The sequence below is a fragment of the Coloeus monedula genome (assembly GCF_965178545.1).
Source record: "Coloeus monedula genome assembly, chromosome: 5".
NCBI classification, from domain to species: Eukaryota; Metazoa; Chordata; class Aves; order Passeriformes; family Corvidae; genus Coloeus; species Coloeus monedula.
In genome coordinates, this window is record NC_138785.1 from 66501035 (window position 1) to 66526362 (window position 25328).

General features: G+C 40.9%; 1 protein-coding gene across 1 annotated transcript in view; it reads right to left on the reverse strand.

Moving 5' to 3' along the window:
• Window positions 1–5260: 5260 nt before the first annotated feature.
• Window positions 5261–25328, reverse strand: part of CFAP99 (cilia and flagella associated protein 99) — a gene marked incomplete at its 3' end in the record, with an annotated part of 55296 nt that continues 35228 nt past the window's right edge. The window contains exons 10-16 of the mRNA XM_082281520.1: window positions 25051–25139; window positions 22582–22786; window positions 20702–20843; window positions 19413–19564; window positions 13278–13483; window positions 6031–6190; window positions 5261–5428 (exon numbers count right to left, since the gene is read on the reverse strand). Of these exons, the coding sequence (XP_082137646.1) occupies window positions 5261–5428; window positions 6031–6190; window positions 13278–13483; window positions 19413–19564; window positions 20702–20843; window positions 22582–22786; window positions 25051–25139 (1122 nt within the window). The remainder of the gene's footprint in view (window positions 5429–6030; window positions 6191–13277; window positions 13484–19412; window positions 19565–20701; window positions 20844–22581; window positions 22787–25050; window positions 25140–25328) is intronic.

Genomic DNA, 25328 nt, shown 5'->3' on the forward strand with positions numbered 1-25328 from the left:
GCAGCCTGTCCGTCTTCTGGAAACGTTTCACAGAACCTCAGAATCACGGAATCAATTAGGTCGGAAAAGACCTTTGAGATCATCAAATCCAACCTAGACTGAACACCACCATGTCAACCAGAGTGTTATAAAGTGCTCATGCAGAAGGAGCAATTAATGGAATGCTATGTGGTGGTTACTGCACATTGCAACAAGCCAAGTCAGCCCGATCCAGTTCCTTCAGAAACATTGTGCAGCTTTTATACCAAGAGCGAAAAACACCACCATATATGGAAGACCACCAGGGTTCCTGAAGACCCTCAAGAGGCCTTTCTGAGGCTCACTGAGCAAACCCAGGCAACTTCATATATAAGACTTTTCTGATTAAAGTAAATACCACAGTATAAGGAAGATAATAAACTAATAGAGGGCATCCAAAGGAGTGTGACTGTATTGGTTTGGCACAGCCTGGTTTTAGGGTAGCAGGGGGGCCACAAAAATGGCTTCTGTGAGGAAGCTGCTGGAAGCTTCCCACCATGTCTGGCAGAGCCAATGTCTGATGGCTCTGAAGATGGACATGCTGCTGACCAAAACTGGGCCAATGAGAGAGGTTCGTAGCGCCTCTGTGATGACATATTTAAGAAGAAAATCAAAACAAAGTCACAAGATTTTGGATTCGAGTCGGAGAAGAGGAGGTGAGAACATGTGAGGGAGAAGAACATGGTGACACCAAGGTCAGTGAAGGAGGGGCAGGAGGTGCTCCAGGCGCTGGAGCAGAGATTCCTCTGCAGGCCGTGGTGCAGACCATGGTGCAGCAGCTGTGCCCCTGCAGCCCGTGGGGACCCCCGGGGGATGCAGAGATCCACCCGCAGCCCGTGGGGAGGTGCCCAGGCCGGAGCAGGTGGATGCCTGCAGGAGGCTGTGCTCCAGTGGAAGACGCAGTAGAGAGAGGGCCCTGCTTCCAGGCTGGAGCAGCCTGTCCTTGGAGGACTGCACCCTGTGGAAAGAGTCCCAGCACAGCAGTTCTGGCAGGGCTGTGTGCCCGTGGGAGGGGCTCACGCCGCAGCAGGTGCGGTGTGGCTGCTGCTCCTGAGAATGGACCCACGCCAGGGAAGTTCAGGAGAACCCTCTCCTGTGGGAGGGACCCCACGGCCTCACAAGGGAAGACTCCTCTCCTGGAGCAGCAGAAGGAAGTCTCGGTGATCGACTGACCAAACCCCCGTGCCCTGTCTCCCTGCACTGTTGGTGAGAAGGAGGGAGAGGCTGGGAGTCGAAGGTGTTCTAAAGGCTTATTTTACTTCTCATTATCCTCCTCTGGTTCTGTTAGTAATGAATTCACATCGCCACTGAAGTTGAGCCTGTTTTGCCCTTCAAGTGTTTCTCCTGGTCCTTATCTCACTCATGAATCGTTTGTTAATTTTTTTTCCTTTTCCCTCCTCTGCCCAGCTGTGGCAGGGGAGGGTGAGCGAGCGGCTCTCGTGGGTGCCTGGCGTTTGGCCAGTGTCAAACCACGACAGCGACAAAGATGGTGAAGGGCCTTGAGAGGAAGCTGTATGAGGAGCGGCTGAGGGCACCTGGTCTGTTCAGCCTGGAGGAGACTGAGGAGAGCCCTCCCTGCAGTTACAAGTAGGGGGTCGGGAGAGAATATAAGGTCCCGAGTACTCAGCCAATGGGAAAGGGGCCAGGGACCACCCTCGGCTGGGAAAGGGTATAAAATGTAGCCACTTTGGTGGAGGGTGTGTGTGCGTTCGGCTCTGGGGGAGGGAAACACACACCGGCTCAGGTGAATCGTTACTAATAAACAGTTTTCTTTTGCTTCGACGACTTTGTCCTCATATAATGGTATCTAAAAATTAGTTTATTTCTAACCGTCCTGTGCAGGGCCAGGAGTTGGACTCAATGATCCTTGTGGATCCCTTCCAACTCAGCATATTCTGTGATTCTGTGATCCCTGGCTAATAAATATGCATATCATCCTGAGGCAGGCATGCATGTTAGGCCAAGTTGCCATCCGGTGCTGTAATAAAGTACTGCCTGCTTCTTAATACTACATTGGTATTAAGGAGTTTTATTTGTGATTTTTGGTGTCAAGACCATGGCCATGTCCAGTCTTTTCTTAAACACCTCTAGGGATGGTGACTCCACCAGCTCCTTGGGAAGTCCATTCCGATAGCTAATCACCCTTTCTGTAAAGAAATTATTTTTCTCAGTGTGTTTCCAAAAAATGGAGTAAAATTCATCAGAGCCATCAATGTGGGAGATTGTTACTCTTGGAACAATTACTCCAGATCCAATGTCTAACTCATAAACACTTGCAGAGGTGTTTTAAGGCCCTCACCTCACTATCAAAAAGGGTTTTCCCCATCAGCTTTACCTTTGTGCAATGAGCATCTGTCCTCTGGATTCTTACTGCTCTCTGCCTGGCAATTCGGCTGTTTGTATATGAACTGGTAGCTTTCCCTGGTGACTTGTCTTCCCTTCTCCTCCTCTGGATGAGGAGTGCTGGAGATTTGTACTAGGTATTTTTTTTTTTCCTTGCCGTCCCTACATAACCATCTCTATGTCTTTTATTTAAATAATAAATCATCTGTGTTCTCTAGGGCAGGTTGGATTACCTGGCATGGCAGTCACTGAGCTTGGGCTTTCCCTCATTCCTGAGGCTGATGCAGAAGAGGGAGCCAAATGCCACCAAGCAGTGACTGTGTTATGTGAGTGGTGAGCACCGTGTCCAGTGCCTGTCACATGGCAAAACCCCCTGGTCTTCCTCAGGTAATCTGGGCCTTGTTACACCTCCTTACACTGTAGTGGCATGTGAAGGCTTCTGTGGTACGGCTGTTTGCGTTGACATGAGAGACCTCTGGAATGTGCAGCTTCCACCACTGTTTCCTTATGAGTCCGTCACTATGATCAGACAGGTGCAACCTCTGATTTTGTTACTCTGTTTTTGATGGATGATTTCAGAGTTAGCCTTGTTCACTGAGGCTCCTCTTCTTGGCTGCAAATGGTGTAACAAATGTGTAAATGAATGACTCATGAATTATTCATCCACCTGTGTTTCCATGAAGCACGTGTAGAGGCATTGCTCACTCAATTATCCGTGTGTGGCTGCACCAGGTTGGTGGATGGTCCCTGCCACAGGCACCAGCTGAGGCAGCAAGTCTCAATGAGCTGTGTGGCTTCACAGCTCACCTGGCTCCAGTGGCATTGCAGCTGCTTTCGTAACACAAGGCTAACAGGTCCCACCAGACCTTTGATGGCCCTGCATCGATCACCTCAGGTTTCCATGTATCACCCAGGAATACTAGAGAATGTGCTCTAGAAGCCAGTGGCAGAGCAGTTCTGGGTAGGATCTGCTGTGTCCAGCATCAAGTTACACACATTTGTCAGGAGGAAGGTGGTTTTTTTTGTTATTCTGCATATTCTGTTGCAAGACCTTCCATCACTGAAAAATCAATAGGCTAATATTGATACAAAAATACCAATATAGGAATAAATTGGTATTTTCTTCAAAACACACTTTTCTACATTCCTCAAAACATTGATTCTGAAGATGACTTTATGCATCAGATCCCAAAGTAGCAATAGGGCTACTTGTGACCTCTGAAGAAAAAAATTCCAATCTGGATTACTGAGATTCCACTATTCCTCAGTCCTTTCATTAGAAAGCAAAGAAAATATGGAGAAGGAAATAATTCTGAATCAGCTTGATTGCAATTCTGTAAGAATTTTGAAAACTTGGTCCAAAATCACAGGGGAAGAAGCCTGCAGTATGATGGGGTTTTGAAATTTCCCCGACCTCCATATCTGCTTAATGATGCCTTTTTTTTTTTTTTTTTTTTTAATTCTTATGAAAAAGTTTAAGAAGAACTGTTCAGCCATGCAATATCCTAGACCATGAGTGTCAGCTGTTAATTGCTGGCTTCTGGAAAATTGAGGTGTTAGAGTCACCACTTACCTTTGTTGCTCTGGAACACAGTGCAAAAGAATGCTGAACAATCACAAAGGAAGACAAACTCCCTGCCGCCAAGGGTTTTGCATTTAAAGATATTACAATACCCTACTGGATATGGTATCAAAGTTCCCTTTTCCCTTTGTAGTTCTGCTTCTATGATTCCTTCTTTTCACTCTCTTCTGTTCCTTAACTCTTGCTATGGAGCATAAGCCCTACCTGCATGGCCTTTGTGGACTACTAGAGCATTTACTTGGAGTGAAAAATACAGCACATTTTATCAGCTTGCAGGTTGTGGAAGTGATCTTCACAGCTAGATGGCAACAAAAGAATTCCATTAGACCTCCTTCAATAACAAGTGAGAAATGCAATGTTGTGAGAACATTAGAAGCAGCTGCCTCACTCTAATGTCAGTGACAGTCTCTTTCAATTTAAATATTTGCAATAGCCATAATTAAACACTTAGTAATTGGCACTGAGTTAAAACAGAAATTCATTACGTAGTCTTACTGCTGGGCAGACTTTAATTCCGATTTATATGCTCCTTGGTTTTGTGCCTGGATAAGTTTTGTGATTTAAAGGCTGTTTTACACAGTATAGAAATTGTCACAGAGGGTAAATGATCTTCTAGGTGAGTAACAGAATTTTGACTTTTTCTGGAAGCAGCTCCCTAAAGAGATCAATGTTATGTTCTCCTTCCACTGTTTAAGACTGAAGACATTTGCATCTGCAAATAGAGGCACGGTCTGCCTGGGTCACTGAATCTAGACTGGCTCCTGGATGCTTTCACATCATCTAAACCTTGTAAAGTTTTCTCCTCATCCTCTAAAACAGCATTGAAACTGGCAATCCTCTTACATGATTAGTCATGTAAGAAGACGTGCTAGGAACTTGGGTTGGCCCTGCCTTCTGAAAAGATGCATGTGTAAACAAATGTTCCTTGGGGTTTGCCCTCATCTTTTTCTTTTGGAAAAATGAGTGTAGCAAACCATGGCATAATATACAAAACCAGAAATACAGGTCTCGACATTCTTACCCAGATATTTGCCATTATGCTGTAGGAGCTGTGATAATAAAGTTTCAGTTTCTTAAAGCTTTTGATTCTAGCAGAAAAAATCATTATATAATTAACCATTATATCATTATAAAATAACATAAATTAAATTCTATTACACCCTCCCCCCCCCCCCCCCATTTTTATTCTATTGTGCCTGTAAGACCCACATTTTTCTAATCATACTGTAAAGGTGAAATAAAGAATAAAACTCAACCTTGTAGTGAATAGGTACACTGGGATATTTCCAGCAGGCCTGAATTTGTTCCAAATGTATTTTATTTTAGATCAGAGCGCAATACACAGGCTTTGGCTCCACTTCTTGCTGCTGCAATGAGCTCCCTTTTCTGAGCTGCTTCTCTGTCCATGAAGCCATGCTGAAGGATTCTGAACTGTCTTTCCCGACTCTCTTCCAGTTCTTTCCAATGGTTCCATTGGAAAGAATCCTGCAGGGAAGACACAGAGATGATCAGATTGCAGGTGATACAGTGGTTCTCTTTAGAGAATACATTGAACTTCTATTTGATAATCCTGCTGGCTGACAACATGGTTTGTTTGCTAACGATTGGGAAACTTGTTAACATCAAACTTAGCATGATGAATAGAAAGGTAAGTGGAGTGGGTTGCCCAGTTTAGGATGACTTAAACACTGCTGCAACTCTCCACAAAACCATGGGAATGATAAACTGTAACATGCCTTGGGTGAGAGCAGGGGTGAGCATCCCAATTTGGTGTGATGGGAAAGCTGGGAAGGACAAGAGTTGGAGAGGGGGTAAGATGCTGTCTTGATGGGTAAGTGTGGTGGTAAGAGTGGGAAGGCAGGTGTTGAATGGATGAGCCCTGCTCTGTGGTAGCAGAATGTGTGACAAAAAGGTGAGGTCAAGGCCACGGCTGGAAAAATTGTGCCTATGCAGGAGGCAGGGTGTTGCTATTGCCAGCCATGTATGGCACCATCTGCCTCTGCCCCCTTGCCAGTGCTGGCAATTGAGCAAAGGTCTGTGAACAGCAGGTCTATTGCAGAGCTTTTCTCCTTATGTAATAACCAGACCTTGTTTGACACGATTCTGGTTTTCTGGGGGATAATCTTTAAGAGTCCTTCTTGCTTTTTACGCTCCATTGTTTTTTCTGCAATCTTCTTCTGCAGGTTTAAAATGCGTTCATCTTTCATGGGCCTTTCACCAGACTGGGACTTTTTCTTTTCTTCTTGCCTGAAAAGTCAAAAAGATACAATGAGAAGGTAAAATAATATCATCCCACAGAATAAGTCCATGTGAGCACATATTACCTTGGTAATGATGAATTTGCTCTTGCTTCTGAGAACCAGCTAGACTCATACTATATAAATCATATAGTTAAATCATATATCTTTAATGTGATACTCACAACTTGCCTCTTCTTGTTTACAGAACAGCATTACTAAACCATATAGGATATTTTTTTCCCACAGGATGCCATGATGACAATATCTGGACTATTTCAAGCCTGACATGACATTCTTCAGAAAAAAAAAAAAAGTGCAGAACCTGGAATGATACCACAGCTCTTTGCTTGTGCAAACTATGGAGTTTTCCTTATGTGATCATTAGTATTCATCTTGATTGCTGTATTCCTTGGCAAATAAAATATATTCTTTTCTGTGTAATCCCAATGCCCAGATACAGAATCAATGGGATGGTGATGTATTAATTAAGGTTAGCTGCTCTGTGTGAACATAAATTGATAGCAACATGTGCAGCATAAAATTAAGGCATAACAGAGAGGTAATTTCATAGCCTTCCTTTTTCCTTCTCCTATTGTCCCCACTTTTCTGTCCTCTGGAATTTACATTTTAGCTGGTTTTGCATACTTTCACCTAATTGGCACAATTTACTCACAACTTCTCCATGTAGGTTACACCATGTTACATAGTGACTCACTTAATATCCAACTTTCTCTTTTATTCAACATTGACTTTGAATTTAGCTTAGTAAGATCAAATTGTAGAGTTAATACTATGTCATGAGAAGCTGTGATTCTCTGGCCAGATTTAGAAGTAAAGGAAGTGTCAGATCCTCCAAGGAATGCACACAATTGTATAGCCATGTTAGATCTGCTAGGTACAGCTGGCAAAGTTAGTTTTATTGTGGTGATGCGATACCTTTATTGTATTTTTATATAAGTTTTCTGTACCCCAATGGTTCATCCCTACCTTCCCCACTCCTATTCCCAGCTGGTTTGCCCCAGACCCAAGCCGCTCCCCCGGTGCTCCCTACATGGTTGTTCTCCTCCCCTTGTTCTAGCTCTTTCCCTATCAATCACCCAAACCCCTCCTGTTGTTCCCGAAGGTTCCGTGTCCATCACCTGAAACCTCCCAATTTACCCTTATATGGTCCCCATCAATCCCCCGAGACCCTACCCCTTTGGAAATCCCCTAAACCTCAATGCCCAATTGGGGCATGTGATCCCTTTCCCTCCTCCCCTTGAGGCTATTGGCCCAAGGAAATGTCTATCCTCGTCCATATCCCTCCCTTAGAGATTTCTATTGGTCCCCAGTTAAGCCATCCCCATTGTAACACCTCCCTTTATAAGAGGTTCCCTGGGGCTGCTCGAGGTTTGTTCCCTGGGAGTTGCGTCCAATAAATTTCGATTTTCCCGTGTGGCAAGCCTCCTTGCTACTTTTTATCCTCTCCCTCATCCAGACTGCTGACAGCCACTGTGCCTGGAGCTTCAGCTCCCCTGGGCAGAGCTGAACTCCTGAGGAGCAGCTTTAAAGCCAAGAGCCTCCAGCTGCTCCCCACTCCTGTCGCACACCGCAGGAGCTAGCCCGGGCAGTGGTCAGTGGCGGTCATTGCGACAGTTTTATAAAAGGTCTTTTATGTTTCAGTGGTGCAACATTACAATTGCTTTTATTAGAAACCAGATAAAGACTCCAAATGGCCCAGAGTAGAGTGCACCAGGGCACTGTCCAGCTGATTCTGTAGCTGTCATTCTGCCAGCGGCAGGACAAGTTTCACAGACAAGTTTCCTTTTGAAGAGAAATGTTCTACAATTTACTCTTTCCTTATATCTTGGGTGTTTTCAGTATAAGACACACTCTTCTCAAGAATCTGGCAGATGAGGAAGAAGGAAGAAGTTCCTTCTGATTCTAAACCCACCAATTTGCCTTTAAAAAGTGTCTGTATAAGAATCCAAGGATCCAAACACTTTTTTCATCTTGGGAGAGATGGCTTTTGCCCACCTTGTTAGCTTTATCTTTGCTTATAGGAAAGTCGGTGGCAGCAGTTTCCTTCAGTGCAGCCATTCCAGACTAGAGATCCCCAAATCCTCAGGAACTAGATGAAAGGGAAATATGACCTATGTTACATTCTGAAATGTGACTGTGAACTCTGAATAAGGGATGCAGTTAAGCTTGGCTTCTCGTCTCCAATTGCTTTCCTGAGACACTTCCTGAACCTCTCTGCTCCTTGTGTCATGCTATCTGGTTAGGATAACATTTCCTTATCCTCTTTGAGACTGTGATATACTCTGCTACACCGAGATTAATTTTTAACACTGTACTGTAAATCTAAAAATTGTGTACTATCACTTAATCTAATTGAGGACATGGGTTATTTCTACTTGCACTGTATCAAGGCATTGCATTCCAAAGGATATAGGAGAATATAACAGTAAGGTTTTAAGTAAATACTTGATGATTAAATCTTGTCAGTTGGAATAAACAACAAAACCTTTCCTTACATGCAAATCCAGATTCTTGTAAATACAATTAAAGGAAATATGTCAAGAGGTTTAACATCATGAAGGAGCAGCAGCTGCTTCTGTATTAACATTGTAAATAGTTGCTTATTCCCAGAGTAATATTCATTCCTCTTCTACATGTAGTCTTGTGTCAGTCCTCTACACTATTCCAAAAAGCTGCCAATCCCATAGTTTTTCACATGCTATACCATATCATAACAGAAATTCCAAGAGGGGAAGGAATGAAAAAAGGAATTTTAAAGTTCTGGTTTTCTGTGGTCAGTTGAGAACTTTGAGGACTCAGGATAGAAAAACCTCTTATGATCTCTGTCACCTCATATCATGTATTTCCGAAGGAAGTAAGGTAACAGCCAGTCAGAATGGACTAGTACACAGAAAAATCCTCTCCAGATCAATAGAAAATTATGTGATAATTGATGAAAATTCTTCTCAGCTATATTTAAAAAATGGGGAATTTGAAGATTTGCACAGAGGTTTCCTCCTATAATCTATATTTGGCTCTTCATTTACATTTTCAAACTCCAGTTTTGCATCAAAAATATAAAGAGGTAGATGTATGACAGCTCTTAACTGACTCAATACTTGTAGGAGGTGGAGCAAAAATGACCACTTGGCCATTCTAGGCACCAAAATATCAAGCAGGTAGGACTGTATTTATAAGCTCAGCTTACAAAAAGGAGTCTTGTGCAATAAACACAAATATTTTTTAATAGCAGAATTACTTATAGTGCAATAAACATTTTTTAAAATTTTCTCATAGTCTCAGTGAGTAGGACTGTCTGTACTTCACAGTACCTTGCCTCCTTCTGTCCATATAATTCTAAGTTACTGCAGTTAGCAAAGTGAATGTATCTAACTGTTAACAATTCACTGTTAAGGCAGTCACTATTTTGACATATAAGAACACTACACTATTAGACTGATTACTATTTTGTACTAATGTGAGTAATTTAAGCACTCAAAATCTGACTCCCTCCCAAAACAATTAACTTATTAGGCACCTAATTTTAGGTGGGGAAGTGATTGTTATTCATAACAGTGTTCTCCTTATTTGAAGTAAAAATTTTGAAGCTGTATAATCAAAGTTCAGTCACTGAATCACAGAATGGCTGAGTCTGGAAGGGACCTGTGGGGGTTATCTTGAACACTTCCATCTGTTTAAGCAGAGCCACCTTGAGCTGGTTGCCCAGGTCTGTGTCCAGATGGCTTTTGAACACCTCTAAGGATGGAAACTCCACAGCCTCTCTGGACAACCTGTGCCAATGCTTGATCATCTTCACAGTAAAAAGTGTTTCCTGATACTCCTCTTGTCATCTTAATGGTCACCACTGAGAAAAGCCTGGCTTTGTTTTTTTTACAGCATCTCTTCTCATCTTCATGTTTCTGATCTGTCATTGCTGTTAAATTTCCCCCTTCTGTTTCAACGATAGTGAAGAACTCCTCATTTCCTCCTCTTCCTTCTTCTCTTTCTCCTCCTTTTCCTCCTTTGGCTGCCTTCACACTATGCCCACCCTTTCCCAGTTCAGGCCAAGAGAGAGGGGTTACACTCCTCTCAGTGTGTGTGGTCAGTGCCCCTTGTCAGGGAGGGGTTTGAGCACTGGCAGTGGCAGGGAGAGAAAGGAGTGCTTTGCCATCTTAGCAAACACACCATCATTGCTGAGAGCACCATCAGTGCTGAGAGCCCAGCGTGCTACACCATTACCCCAGTGTGAGATGGGGAAGTAGGGAACTTTTGAGCTCTGGGAGTCTGTACACCTTCCTCACATACAAGGAAGTCAAGGAGGATTAGTGCCACTCTCCTCTGACAGAACCTTAGGGGAACCTAAGGCATCATTTCAAGTACACAAGCATGTCACTTGAGTACATTAGCATGTGTTCAAACACACACAAATCTGCTGGTGCTCGAAAAAGCTGAGAACAGAATTGCTTGTCCACTTCAATGACAGTGCTGATTTTCAAACTGTGTGAAATTCTAGCAGTTAAAGGGACATCCTGCATATATACCATCCTGCAAGCACTCACAAAGCCACTGCTGTGATGGATGTCATGGCTTGCAGTCTATTAAAGGCCAATGTCTCTGTAATTTTTCATGTTCCATTTCCTATTTTGTTTAATATAGCTCATTATATGCTTGCACAATGTGCTTCTTTTGTGTAGATGTATGTCTGTAAATGATATTGAAAGGAACCTGCTTAGTAAGTTAGAGATTAAACTCCAGCTGTCACTAAAGCAGGTTTGTTCAGGAGTTTAGCTGCCATACTTTAGCTGATTAGCAATAGCCTTCAATATATGCAATTTAAGATCTAACATGTAATTTTATACTGATGCATAAGGCTAACTTATGAGGACCATTGGTAAGATTTGCTATTCTATCCCTATAATGATTAATCAATTCTGTAAACATAAAAATTTTACATCTCCTGTGCAACAGATCAAGAATAGAACCCAAGAAATTAATCACTCACACTGATTTGAGAGGTATTTTAGGATTCAAGGTCTGCAAATAAGGTTTAATACACAGAGCCCATAGTTTCTATAAAGAGAAATAAAAACTGCATGAAAGTGTCTAGCATTTGTAAATGCCGTGGCCAGCATGCCATATTTCTGTATTAACAGAAATAACACCAGAGATTTGGATTCTGGATGAAAATGCATGAAATATACTCCCAAAGAACAACATTTTTGGTATACTAAGATGATGCCTTTTTATAGGAGTTACTTCCAAGTTACACACATAAATTGCCTAGGAACTATGAAAGGAAAATGTCTTCTAACATCTATAATGAAACACTGTATTTCTTCATTTAGAAAGCAAACAGGGCTCCATTAAAATTACTGTATAACTTATCAAGAATCTGACCAGACTGACTGATTGATTGATTCAGAAGCTTGACATGTAGTATATAATTTAATTTGGATTCTACTATCTTTGGCATGCTGGTCTGTTCTAAAAAACACTTCAAATGACAGAACAAAAAGTGAATCAAAGCTTCTCATTCAAGCACAGATTATTTTGGGATCAGAAGAATTTTAGTTCTGAATTAAGCCAAAGAGTGTAGTTTAAAGGAACCCAGCCCTATACAAAATTCACAGACTGCACATCTAGGAGAACAGACGATTCTTTAAGCAGGTACTAGTGCAACAGGTTTTATGTAGCACACAAGTTCTTAATGCTTAGTTTGCATCTCTAATGGAAAGCAGTGGCTTAAGTTGCTCACACAGGCTTTCACAATACTGAGTGTTTAGCAACGAGAGTGTATTTCCAGCTCCAACTCCATTTCAGGTTCTTAAGTCTTAAATCTTTTCTTGATACATGCCATAGAAAAGAAGGTCACTGATCTGTGCAGTCAATCCACTGCAGCTGCAGTTATTGATTCATTAAATACATTAAACTGTCTTCTTAAATACTATCATAGTAAAACCCCAGTCTTTGGAGATTAACTATCAGCAACAAATCAAATTAGAGCTGAGACGAGTGAAAACTAGTGAAAGGAATACATCAATACTCCCTTCTGTAACTGAGATGTGGAACTGGATGATAAATGAATAACATGAATTGAACTCTGAGAAGCCACCTTCAGGCAATAAACATGAACCTAAGACATGTCTAAAAACATGTGTTTGTAGCCTGATAGAATACGTCTTCCTAATGTCAGCCTGAACATCAGTTTGCAAAATAAATATGGCAAGACAAGGATTTATCTCTCAAAACCACAAATCGGAAATATGAAAGACAATTTGAAAGAAAACAGTGGCAAATATTTAAGATGCAGTAAAAATGGTCAAGAGGTGTGCCATGTACACTTCTACACAGGCTTTCTTCCTGCTCAGCTTTATTTGTAAATAGCTTGAACTTAGATTTTAAAACCTATGTGGAAGGGACCCTGTCTTCTGCATATGTGAAGCATCTTTGATGGTTATGGATACTTTATGACAATGATTAATAAATATTCTAATTAATAATAAATATTAATAATGAATGCAGAATTTCATCAGAGAGTCTGTAAGCAAAGAATTTCCCTTTTGATCTAATGCTATAATGTATTTAATTTCCAACTTATTATTGCCATCACAAAATCTTCCTAAAATATTTTTAACTTCTAGAATAAGACCTTCCTTTTCACGTTACAGATGAAATTCAAGGAAGAAAATTACAGCCCTAATATTGGTTCAGATGAGAATGAGAAAAAAATTTAAGTGGCAAGCTAGAATGATTCTAATAACATCAAATTAGTTCTGATTAGCTGAAAAGGAACAGAAAAAAGGCAAAACTTCTTTCTAAATATATATTATTGGCTCTGAATCCTGGGGCAATACTGTCAACACTAGCCTATGGAGTGTCTTCAACCATAAATGATGAAAAAGATTTGTTAAATCTGATGAAAATTATTTTCAAGAATTAAAAGGAAATCCTGGCTCCAGTGTAATCCTTGACAAAAGTCATACTGATTTATAAAAGGGCTGTATTTTGGTCTGTACTTGTTCTCCTCCTCAAGGGCTGGCAAAATATTAACAAAGTTGCAATGTCTTAAATGTCACATGCTGTTTTATACTGACTTTAAAGCAGCTGCTCGTCCAAGTTCTGCTCTGAATTGGGAAATCTGGTCCAGTTTGTCTAGAAGAAGTTGTTCCTTAGCTTGTTTTTCATGAATTATCTGGTCTCTCTTCTCTTCCTCTGCTGCCTTCTGTGCTTCCTTGAGTAGGGCGAGGCGTTCACGTAGTTCCACTATTGACATTTCACCAAATAAACCATGGCCACCAGTCTAGAGAACGCGAAATATAGGTTTAAATAACACTGTAAATACCAAGGGGAGAGTAAATGAAATATTTTGATTGTGTTCCAATCCATGCTGAAAATATTCTGACTTCTAGAAATATAGGGATGGTCCTAAACCAACTGGTACTTAAAAGCTGTTTTTAAAATCTAGAGCATATCTTTCATAAAACATTTAAAGAAAAAGCATTGGAAAATATATAGAAGATTAATCATAAATACAATGTATTTGCTCTCAAAAAAATTCTACTTGACTTTTAATTAGACTTTTGAATTTAAAAAATGTGTAAATCTACTTTTTTTTTTAATGTGTGAAACCAGAACAGACTTTACACTAAAAAATACACATTTTTTGTATTTATCTATTTCCAAAGTATGCACTCGATCTATAATGGTATCTACTATTTTTATCTGAAATGACTGGGACTAAACAATGCTTTGTGCCCAGAAAATTCAGATCTTAATGCACAAATTTAAAATATTCAAACCTGAATGTTTAATGAAGGCTTTTTAATATCCACTTTGCAGTGTGAGTGATAATGAGATTCTGAGATCTAATGAGAGACTTCTGCACCTTAGTTTGCAAACAAAGATGGATAATTTCCAAACAGCTTTGTGAAGGCTTTAAATTTTTGGCCCTTGCTCTTACATATACTTTGTTCAAGCCAACCACTAAACCATGTCCTTAAGTGCCACTTCTCATCTCCAGGGATTGCAACTCAACCACTGCCCTGGACAGTCTGTTCCCATGCATGACAACATTTTCTGGGAAGAAATTTTTCCTAGTACCCAATATAAACCTCCCCTGATACAACTTGAGGCCATTTCATCTTGTCCTATCACTTGTTACTTGGGAATAAAGAGCAACACTCACCTTGCTACAATCTCATTTCGCCTGCATGTATGGAAAACTTGCATAAACCCACACAAATAGTGAGCTCCTGTGTAGCTTTCTTTGCAAAATTTAATCCATTCCACTCCAACTAATATTCTTTTGTCTATCTTAACATAGTTTTGGTACACACCTTTGTTGTATGCCTTGTACCATAGCATGTTAAAAAAAATCCTCCTTTTATTGAATACTGAGTGAGTTGTTGACAGAATAGTAGTGACCTTTCTGCTTGTGAACTTTTGCCAAAACTGAACATGAAGGGGAAGGAAAAGAAACTGGAAAAGAGAAGGATGCTCCATCATAGATAGATGCTCAGATGTTCAGTTTGCCTTCAAGAATTGACTGCAACTCAGTTCCTCTTCTCTGGCCTGGGATGCCATATAAGTAGTATAGTCAGGTGCTCATCCTCCAGTGTTCATTCTCTGGCTCTTCTGAGCAGTGGTCCATGAAACAGATGGAAAGCCAAGAGAGATGAAGAAGAAAATAAGGGGAGTGGGAGATAAGTGGCCAGGGGCAAAAATAAAGCCACAAAATAGAATATGACAAACAACCAGGCTTGGATTTCTACTGCTGGAAGATTTCCAGCAGTTTTGGTCCCCATAGCTTCTTTTCCTAAAGCTCCAAAAGTTGAGTTAGTAACAAGAGATCATCGCTGGTTTTTCACTGAAAGGCTGGTTGTGTGATACTGTCTCAGTGGTTTCTGCTTCCATACTCTGCATGTCTGCCAATCACCTAAACAATGGTCACCAGTAGCATCAGTAGACAATTGCTAAAAGAGTTCAGTGTTATGCAGTCTTTATTTTTACATAAAAAGATGTGCTTTTGAAAAAGATGTACTACCATAGGTTCATGAAATAGTATTATGGTTGTTCTGGGTTGACAGTTGGACTGGATGATATTGCAGCTCTCTTCCAACTTGATGATACTGTAATCTCCTTCTCAGTTTTCACTTTAAAATGATTTGCAAATAGTAAGTGCCATAATACTTTGCTTCTAGTTTAAACTAGTCAGTGACCATTAAGTTGTATTCACAGGAAGTGAAAGGGAAATGTTTTGCAAAAGGGTATATATACCTATATATCTGTATCTGTATCTATATATCAGTGGCAGTGTTTGAGCATGACAAGCAGATATCAAACATGTCTAGGAAAGAGAATTTGCTCAAGGTGTAGAGTGGTAGAAGCTCAATATTTTGAGTGTCTGCATTTCAAAAATGCTCAGTGAAGCCAGTGAAGTAGTTCCTAAAATAAGAAAAGTTCTATACTCATGCAGTAGATACTGCTGGTGTTCACGCAACTTAAGTGCCATCAAGGGAAGAACTGGTACCTTAAAAATTATGAGAATGAATGGGAATTTTATTTGCACTTAATTGCACTAAGCCTGAAAAAGCATTCTGTAGAAAGAAAAACAGGGCAAGCTATCACCAAAAGTGTGCCCATTCACTAGAGTGCTACTGTAATAGTCAGTATAATGGAACAGTGAAGTTGTGATATAGAATCACAGAATGATTTGAGTTGGAAGGGACCTTAAAGACCAGCTAGTCCAAACACCCTGCCATGGCCAGGAACATCTCCCTGACCATGTTGCTTCAAGCCCCATCCAGCCCAGCCTTGAACACTTCCAGGGATGGGGCATCCACAACTTCTCTGGGCAACCTGTGCCAGTGGTTTGTCACACTCATTGTAATAAATGTATTCCTTATGTCCAATGTAAGTCTACCCTCTTTCAGTTTCAAACCCTTTCTTCCTGTCCTGTCTCTACAGGCCTTGGTAAAACATCTTTCTTTTAAGTGCCTCTATAGACTGAAAGGCTGCTGTAAGGTCTCTCTGGAGCCTTCTTGCCTCCAGGTTGAGCAACCCCAACTCTCCAGCCTTGCCGCATGGCAGAGCTGCTCTAGCCCTCTGACCATCTTTGTGTCCCTCCTCCGGACCCCCTCTAACAGGTCTATGCCGTTCTTGTCCTGAGGACCCCAGAGCTGGACACAGCACTCCACGTGGGGTCTCACCAGAGCAGAGCAGAGGGGCAGAACCCCCTCCCTTGACCTGCACCATTTTACAGTTGTGATAGAAAAAGTAATGACATTTTCATGTCTGACTATATCAAACAGTTACGTCTTTGCAGCCAAAACCTTGTGACCGAGTCATCAGGGTAACAAACGTGCAGTGAGACCGTACCAAAGGCTCTGTTTAGTGTTGATGCAATGTGCAACTCTACCTGAAGCAGTAGAGCACCTGTATGTTGGTGCTTTTGGCATTTCCATGCAGACTGTTTACTGTGTCTGTGGTGTACAATTACTCTTTGTACTTTTTCCCCCCCTGCTTCTTCCATTTTAGTTTAGTAACATTCTCCACAAATGGGTGTAGGGAGTCTGGGTTTAAAAAAAGAGAATTGCCTTCTTTGGCTGGAAAAGAAGTGGAGAACTGATGGCAGCAGCCACAGAGGTAACCAAAGACAGTTAAAGGAAGATCTTGTTCACTTCTTTGACACTTGAAGTTAAATGCATTCTAAAATCTGATAAATGAGGTAGGGATTTATCTGGTGGTTGCAAAGACAGTTAGGTAGGTTTGGAATCAATGAATGGCTCAGTTTTATTCAGAGGAGCAAGTTATAAAACCAAAGCATCATCTTGTCTGCTCCAACATCCTCATGGAAGGAAGACCTATTTCTTCTGTATGATTTCTGCAGACTAGCCATGGGTGTTTTTTGTGTTCTTTATTTGAGTACTCATGAAAGAAAGGAAAGGAATAAAAAAACCCAAAAGCATTCTATTACTTAATATTGCTAGTGTCATTTTATACTACTCTATGTTTTTCTTCTTTCAGGGTGGACAAGAAAAATGGAAAAGTATTTTCAGATGATCTGCTTCTGATTGAGTTAATAAATAAGATAACAGATTTCTGGATGCTGCCTAATTCTGGGCATTGCAGAGCGTAATCTTGTGGGGTATGCCCCGCCTCTGCCCCGGAGGGAGGCCTTCTGAGATAAGGAGATTGCATAACCTCCCAGCAGAACTCCCCTGGAAAGGCAACTACTTCAGTTATGGTGAGAAGAAGACAGACCCAGAATCCTCTAGGAGACCCTGTGCAGATCCTTTGTAACCCATTGGCTTTTACCCTCTGACACCCACCCCCTGTATCCCTATAAGATCTAGCCCTCTGCCCCTATGAGACCAGAGAGAGCTCGTCCCTGGCCTCCCCTTTGCAGGGTGTGGACTAATAAAGCTGCCCCATGCAGAACTGCTATACGGGTCTCTTCGTCTCTCTCCTCCTGGTCTGGCCTGGAGATTGCCCCGCAGAGCAAGAGCTGAAATCACGAGCTGAGAATCACTGAAGAGTTGATAGATTCTCTGCAAGGGCACTCCAGCAGCTGTGGCTGAGGGAAGACACCGGGCCCCGGGAAGATGGTTCCTCACGGGACCATCTCTTCAGACCGGTCACAGCTTCCTGGGTCTGAGCTACAGACCCCACACCAGCCGCCTCATCTGGCGCCCGAACAGCCACTGGACCCCGGGCCCCCGACGGACCACGGCTCGAGCTGCGTCTTGACCAGCTTCAAGACAGAAACAGCCGTTCGCGTGCTGCTCCTCTGAAGACAGGACCATCTGCGTTTTAGTAGAGACTTTCGGAAGAGGACAGTTTGAGACACTCGCCCCTCATCTGGGACAGAAACTCCTGAGGATTGAACTGGGCCAGACCCCCGCTCAGCAGACGTTTTTGTTTTGGACTTCACCAGGACCTAGCCTCGCCAGAAGATGGGATTTGTAAGTTTAAAATCAGGGCTCTCCTCTCTTTTTCGCGTGCAATACTGTTTTCTAAGTCCTTTTTGGTTTTTTTTTCTCTTTTTTCTACTGAGGGAGGCATGGAACTCAAAAAAAAAAGGGAACTAGGCAAGCTAAACCCCGCCTTTTCCAACCTGAGAGAGACTTATACCCCCTTCTCCTAAATCCTCTCCTAGAAACCAACTTTAAATTCTCTAAGGGTGTTCTTTCTAAGAAAAATTGTAAATCTTTCATTAATTGGATATCTTGAAATTTTCCTGATGTCAGCAGAGATTCTATCCTTTCTGATCCATTCTGGGACAAAGTGGAGAAGAAGCTCTATTCTTTTCAAGCTTCAGGAGACCTTTCTGTCTCTCGATTTATCCCTTTATTTCATTTAATAGTTCAGACGTGTCACATTGCGAACAACCCCCAGGCAAACCTATCCCCTGACCCCCTTCCCCCAACCCCCAGGCAAACCTATCCCCTGCCCCACCTTCCCCCATCCCTTCTCTCCACCTGGGACAGAGGCCAGTCCCAGCACGGAGCCCGCCTGCCCCCCCACCCCACTTTCCGCATGAGGCAGCTTTATTAGTCCGCACCCTGCGAAGGGGAGGCCAGGGACGAGCTCTCTCTGGTCTCACAATCTCAGGCATATCAGTTGTTGTGCATCAACAGCAAGTCCAAGAAGTTTGAGATACAGTTACTATAAACCCTAGACTTAGACACACAAGTCATTTACACAGTATATTCGTGAGAGCTCAGAAGGTTTTGGGTTCTCTTGACAATCTCTTTCATGTACCTGAATGTTGACAGTTTTGAAAGCAAAAGAAATTAATTTTTCTAATTACCATGGCCATCACCACTGCAATATGAACAAGTATACATCAGTCTAAACTTTGTGTTGATTCAGTTCTTAGCCAGGACTGACAAATCTTTGAATTTGTGAAGATGGATAGAACATCTTGTAATCAGTTTCCAACCTCTTTTTGGAAGATATTGGAAAACCCAGATTTGGCAAAATTCAAAGAAGGTTCAAGGGGACTAAGATTTCACTTGCCATCAGAATATTCTTCTTGATAAAATTGTCATTTTATAAACTTTTTCAGTGTTCCATTTCAGATCTTTTCTCATGCAATATGACAAAACATGACATGTATGGGGTCATTTTGTACCAGTCTGTGATATATGAGCATGCAGTACACAATCCCTTTGAACATACACAGTACACATTTATGTAAAAACAGTAGTTCTTCCTTTTGAGCTTACCTCTGTTAAGTCAACAAACTTGTGTCTGATGTTAGGTATAGACTCAATAGCTCGTATTTGTTGAATTAGTTCATATCTTTTCCTGTTCTTTTCCTCTTCTTCTTCTAAAGCTTGCCGGAGAAGTTCTTCACTTTTTTCACAAACTTGTTGAACTGAAAGATAAGAATTAATCTCAGTTAGCTGTTTGCCTATTTTAACAAGTAGTCCATCTGAAGGAAATTCATATGCATTCGTGAATAATGATAATAATACTACTGATCTAAAGGTACTTGAGGGAACAGTCTGGCTTCAGTGGGAGGAATCATTAAAGAAACAAATGAGTACTTCCCGCCTCCACCATCTATCCTATTCAGCACATAAACGTACTATATACATACACAGACACTTTGAATTACTGCTTTGTAATTTCTGTTCTCATTTGTGCATACTGTTTCATTACTTAATAAAAGGATATTATACAATAGAAAATATTCATAGTCTTTCAAGCTATGTATATCCTAGAAATGACTGAACTGCAAAGGCTGGTAGGCTCTGCTAGTCCATTTTGGGGTGGCTAACACTCTCTGCCTGCCTCAATCCTTATGCGTACAAATATGGAGATACACAGGCAGAGAAGTCTGCTCACCAAAATATGCCCACCTAGAGGCAGTCTGTTCATACAGTAGATGTTACATGGCACTGTACTGGATATGTACAGCCATGTCAGCTGAACAGCCTGGGCTTTACTGGCTAGTGAATTAACTGAAGATTTTTCTTAAGGATAGGATGAGTAACATTATTTCCCTTTATCCTAATGACTGGTCTGTCTTGGATTTGCAACATCCTTCTCCCTTGGGATATTGTCCTTCTCAGAGATGACTTTCCTTAGTTACAGTCTTCTCTGGATGGTCTTTTCTGGAGAAGACAACAATCTTGAGCCATGATTCTTTCATGGCAGTTGTCGGGCAAAATAATACAAATCACAAGAATCTGAGCTTCATAACTGCATTTGACAAAAAGTAGAGTCATTTACATGTGCTACTTTTAGATGGAAGGAAAACTGGTTGCAGAACATTAGTGATGCATTTCTCCCACTTAAACAAAGAGTAATTCCCATGACCAGTAGCTTAGAGTTTCTGATCTATCCATTACCATTTGATTCCTGAACTCATATTCATACATACATGGGAATCTTGCCCTCAATTTCACTTTCCCTTCTGTAAAAATTGTAATTGGCCCACTAAAAGAAAGAGGAAGTAATTTGGGGATATTTAGCATCACCTCTCATTTTTCTGGCAATATATAAATACCTATCTGTTGTTTGTATTCCTGCATCTTTGCTTTTACTTGCTTTACATTCTTGTGTCCTTCTGTGACCTGTTCCACCAGCTCTTTAATTTCTTTCTGTTCCTGTAGACGTTTCTCTGCATACAGGTGCATCAGCTCTGCTTTCTAAATCACAAATAAACAGGTGAATACAACTCCTGATAACTGGTGATCTGAGTGCCTCAAATCATTGAAACAGGGCAAGGACAATTGGATTCAAACTATTACATCATCCACAAAAGTAGCAGGGGACAAGATAGAGACCCAAATTTAAGCTCCCTTCTTCTGTGTTTTATTTACACACAACTGCCTTGCATGACATTTGTACTGCTATTTTCCATGATTCCCTCCTATGTTTCCAAGAGCAGACAGAAAGAGTAATTTCTGTTTGTGAGACAGCAGGAAGTGTGCAAATCTAATACACTGCTGGTTGTGTGCCTGCAGGAACTTCTTGGGCCCAAGTCGTAGCTCTGTAATGTAAAGTCCACTTTTAGGTATCATGTTCCTTTCTTTGTCAGAGGAAAGGAACAAAAAACAGGAAAATGGATTTTCCCACACTAGATTTCTTGCTGTTCTTCCTATTTCAGATGGAAGACCAGAGTTTTAAAACTCTGGAAAAGGAAGAGGGTCAGCACAAGAGCTGAACATTGGTGAAAGGGCAATTGGTGCTCAGTACACTTTGAGATCTGCATATGGATGAAATGCCCTGCTTGTTGACAAGCAAAGGGAGCTAAGTGGAATTGGTCAGGTTAGAACAAGCTTTATTTGCACATCCTGAAATCTGTTCATTTTGGGACATTTCTGCTAACAAATAAAACACATATGCTCTGAAGTTGAAGTGAATATAACAATTGCAATAATTTTGGAATGAGTGTGAACGATCACACTATCCTCAGTTGTACATACTGGGGTTCACTTTAACTTCTTGCTATAGTCTTTCTAAACAAATATGAAGACTCAATGACAAAAAAGATTGAAAGGTTTTATAGGACAGAAGAGGAACTCAACAAGCAAATGTTCCTTTTTCAGCATGGTCTTTATGAAAATTTTTTACATTTGTGGTCCCATTTTACGTTGTTGAGACACTTCACAGACATTTGAGAGATGGTCAAGAGACGAGTACTGGGCTAGAGGGTGTAGCAACAAACTGGACTAATAGAAAAGAAAAGCCCGTGATAGTGGCTATGAAAAGTTTAAAATCTATAGTATTTGTTGACTCTTGATCACCTATTTATTTTATAGGAAAAGCACTGGGAAAATGTAATGTGATTTGTGAAAATAGCGAAAAGATCTGGCAATGATTTTGAGAAACTGTGATTTGCCAGATTGAAAACAGTGTGAAAATATTTTTTTGGCATAAATACTCAGTTTTCCATATAGATGGGTCCAAAGAGGGTTGTCTGCCTGAATTTTCCCCTAAGACAGATCTAGATGTGTCAAATAATACGAAGTAAATTGAATTATATCCATTTAAGAAAACAAATTCTTTCATTTGTGGCTCTTACTTTAACAAGATAAAGAAATCAGTTATATATGGTTGATTTCATTGCTAATGGTGCTTAGTATCTCAGTATCTGTTCAAAAAGGGTTTGCATAAGGACAGAATATAGTGGACCATGCTTTGACCTGTTTTTATTCAATTTACTTCATAAGTGTTAATCAAATCAAACACTTGCAAAAAGTACTTCAGTGTATAAGCACTGCTGTATCTGAAAGTTATAGCACTCTTTTCTCTTTGTTTACAGACTCCAGTGAGCAAAGATACTGCATAGAACTTTTACGCCTTCTTATAATAAGTATCATCTCTGTTATGTTTTGCACAGATTGGAGGTCAGCAAGATTTGAGCATCCCTGTATATATTACCTTTTCTCTCAAGAGATCAGCTTTCTTCTTATTTTCTTGAATTACGTTCTGACGGGCTAGAACTGCCTCTTCATGACTCAGTTTTCCTTGAAGCCTCCTACATTCTATTTCAGCCAGCTGTTCTTCCAAATCTTTTCCGCGCATCTGTTTCTGCCATTCCAAGAATTCAGATGGGTCTCCAGCCCCTTGTTGCAAATTTTCAATTCTGCAAGAGAGGAAAAAAGAGTATACTATTCTAGGGATGTGGCTTTGTAGCCCTGCCTGGGTTTGTAAAACATTTTCAGTAGTCTTTGATAGAAAGTGTTTAATCTCTGCAGAGAAAAAGGCAATCATCACAAGGTCCTTTGTCAGATACATTTTAGTTCCAGTCTAAGAGGTGTTCCTACTATGTGGAAAGCCTGAGAAAGCCAGACTGGAAGAAAGTGCATAGGGCATGGACCTGAAAGTTTTCAGTAAAACAAAGCCCCAAGAGAGGGCAAACTTTATCTATGTATGGATTCTTGTAAGGAGCAGAGAGAATAAGGCTAAAGGTATGAACATTTTCTGAAAGCACTGCTTTGCTTAGAGGTAGAAAGAACAAATAACTTTTCTCTTTGGCAATCTTCTTGTCCACTTTAACACAGAGAACAAAAAACTTCTGCTTAACACAATTTCTGTTTTGTATTTTGTCAATTAAATAATATTGCTGTAATGAGGCAAAGAAGTATTTAGCTGTTAAGCTGAAAGTCACATCCCTATTTTTTGTGCTCAGCTGAGAGAGAAAAGCATAGCAAAGCCCTGGGGCAGGCCCATCAAAGTCCTGCAGCAGAGGAGGGAATGAGCCAATAACTAGGACAGACACAAACATGGAGTGAATTGCATCCTACTGCTGCTCCCCAATGCATATACCTGTGATACATCTATCTCTTTATATATCTATATGTATTTATTTATATATATCTGTTTTGTGTTAAATGCAGCTGAAGATTCAAACTTGCTAATATTAAATAGTGTCAAGTTACAGGGAAAATCTATTCCTGTGCTGAGTGGAACACATTCTGCCAGCTAGAATGAACGGTAGCGTATGTAATATGGAAGAACTTCAATATACATGAGTAGCTGATAACAGAACCTGAGTGATGTATAATATCTACTTGCTAGAATCCTGATGAATGAACCAAAACCTGCTAGGTCCAAAGACCAAATCCAAACTTACACAGTCTTTTCAGGATTTAAAATATAAAATTAAAAAATGTAACTATATGTAGTGCTTAGCCTGCTAAGACAGGTGGATTAGAAGTAATACTAATGCAAGATGACACGATATAGTTTTATCTGTGTGAAGGCTTTCAGTGAAAATGTTCTGTGATTCTAGCTATGAAATACAACCTGCAGTGGCCTTCCAGGAGACACCCTCTCCCTAGTCAACATCCTCTGAAAACCTGTGTTGCTGAATAAGGATTCTTTATGCTAGAGGAATCCTTATGTCAGAATTTCTTAGAGCCTTAAATGCACCAGAAGGACCTGAAAACTCTTATTACCCACCTTCTCCACCACCATGGATTCAGTGCTTGTGTTCAAAGACAGCTCTGTTGCAGTGTGATTGTCTAACATTGGATGGGACTGGAGTGAAAAGAACTGTGTGAGGAAGAGCTATGAAAACTCCTGGTTGGTGTGTGTGTAGTTTCTTCCCAGGAGACACATTTAAGTCCATGTTAACAGCCTTGGTCCTTGTTAAGCTATGCCACAGAGCAGCCTGCACCCAGCCTGGGGCTGAGTTGACTGTGCCTGCTTGACTTTGCTTCCTGGCTGGACCTCGGCCCAGATTCATCCCTTTGGACTTTCACAGCACCCTTGACTGACCCTGCTGTCTGTCCCTGGATCTGCCCCGCTGCCTGCCAGGGTACCATGGAACTGCTATCAGTGAGGACACTGTCCCTACATGTCCTGCTGTCATTCTCAGATCTTGGCTTATCTTGCTTTAAGGAACAGCACATTCCTAGTGTGCTGTATCTTACTGTGATAGAAATGGAAAGGTATTTTTGTATACATATCAACAAGTTCAAGTATCAAATTTGGCATGTAGTTGACCACAACCATTGAAGAAAATGGAGATATATGAAATTATTTGGCTTAATATAGATGCATCTTGTACAAAGGACACAGAAATAGATATGTATTCAGGTCATTATTTATTCTGGAGAACTGGAAAAAATATAAAAGTGATTTTGTACTTTGCAAGTGCACACTAGCCAGAGTGCTAAATCAGAACACCGTAACATTCTACAACATTTACATAAAAAGAATGACTTTACTGTAGGCTTTCTCTTCAATCCACTTCTCTCTTCATTTGCCAACTGTTTTTATAGAATAGAATGCCTTACAAAAGATCCATTAGTTTAGTTTACCTGGAATTTACTTAATTATTTTTAATGTGGATAATTATCCTATATCCAGGGATGTGAAAAGCAGTCCTGGGTGTAGTCATACCTTTTGAGCTCCTCTTCCAATTTCCGCTGGTAGAGGGCACCCTCCCTCAAAATAGCTGCTGTGTTTAATTTAATGGGTATATTGTCAATCTGTCAGGAAAGGGAATGTATATTCTGTAGTTAGTAATGTAAACCATAAAACAGAGTATAAAAACATCTCAGTGGGTTAAATAAATTGACCCAAGACAGCATAAATTTTGCTTAAAGCATTCATCTAGCATTAATCTGACATTCACAATGAAATTGCCTGCTGTTCATAAACCATTCAGGCTGCTTAAG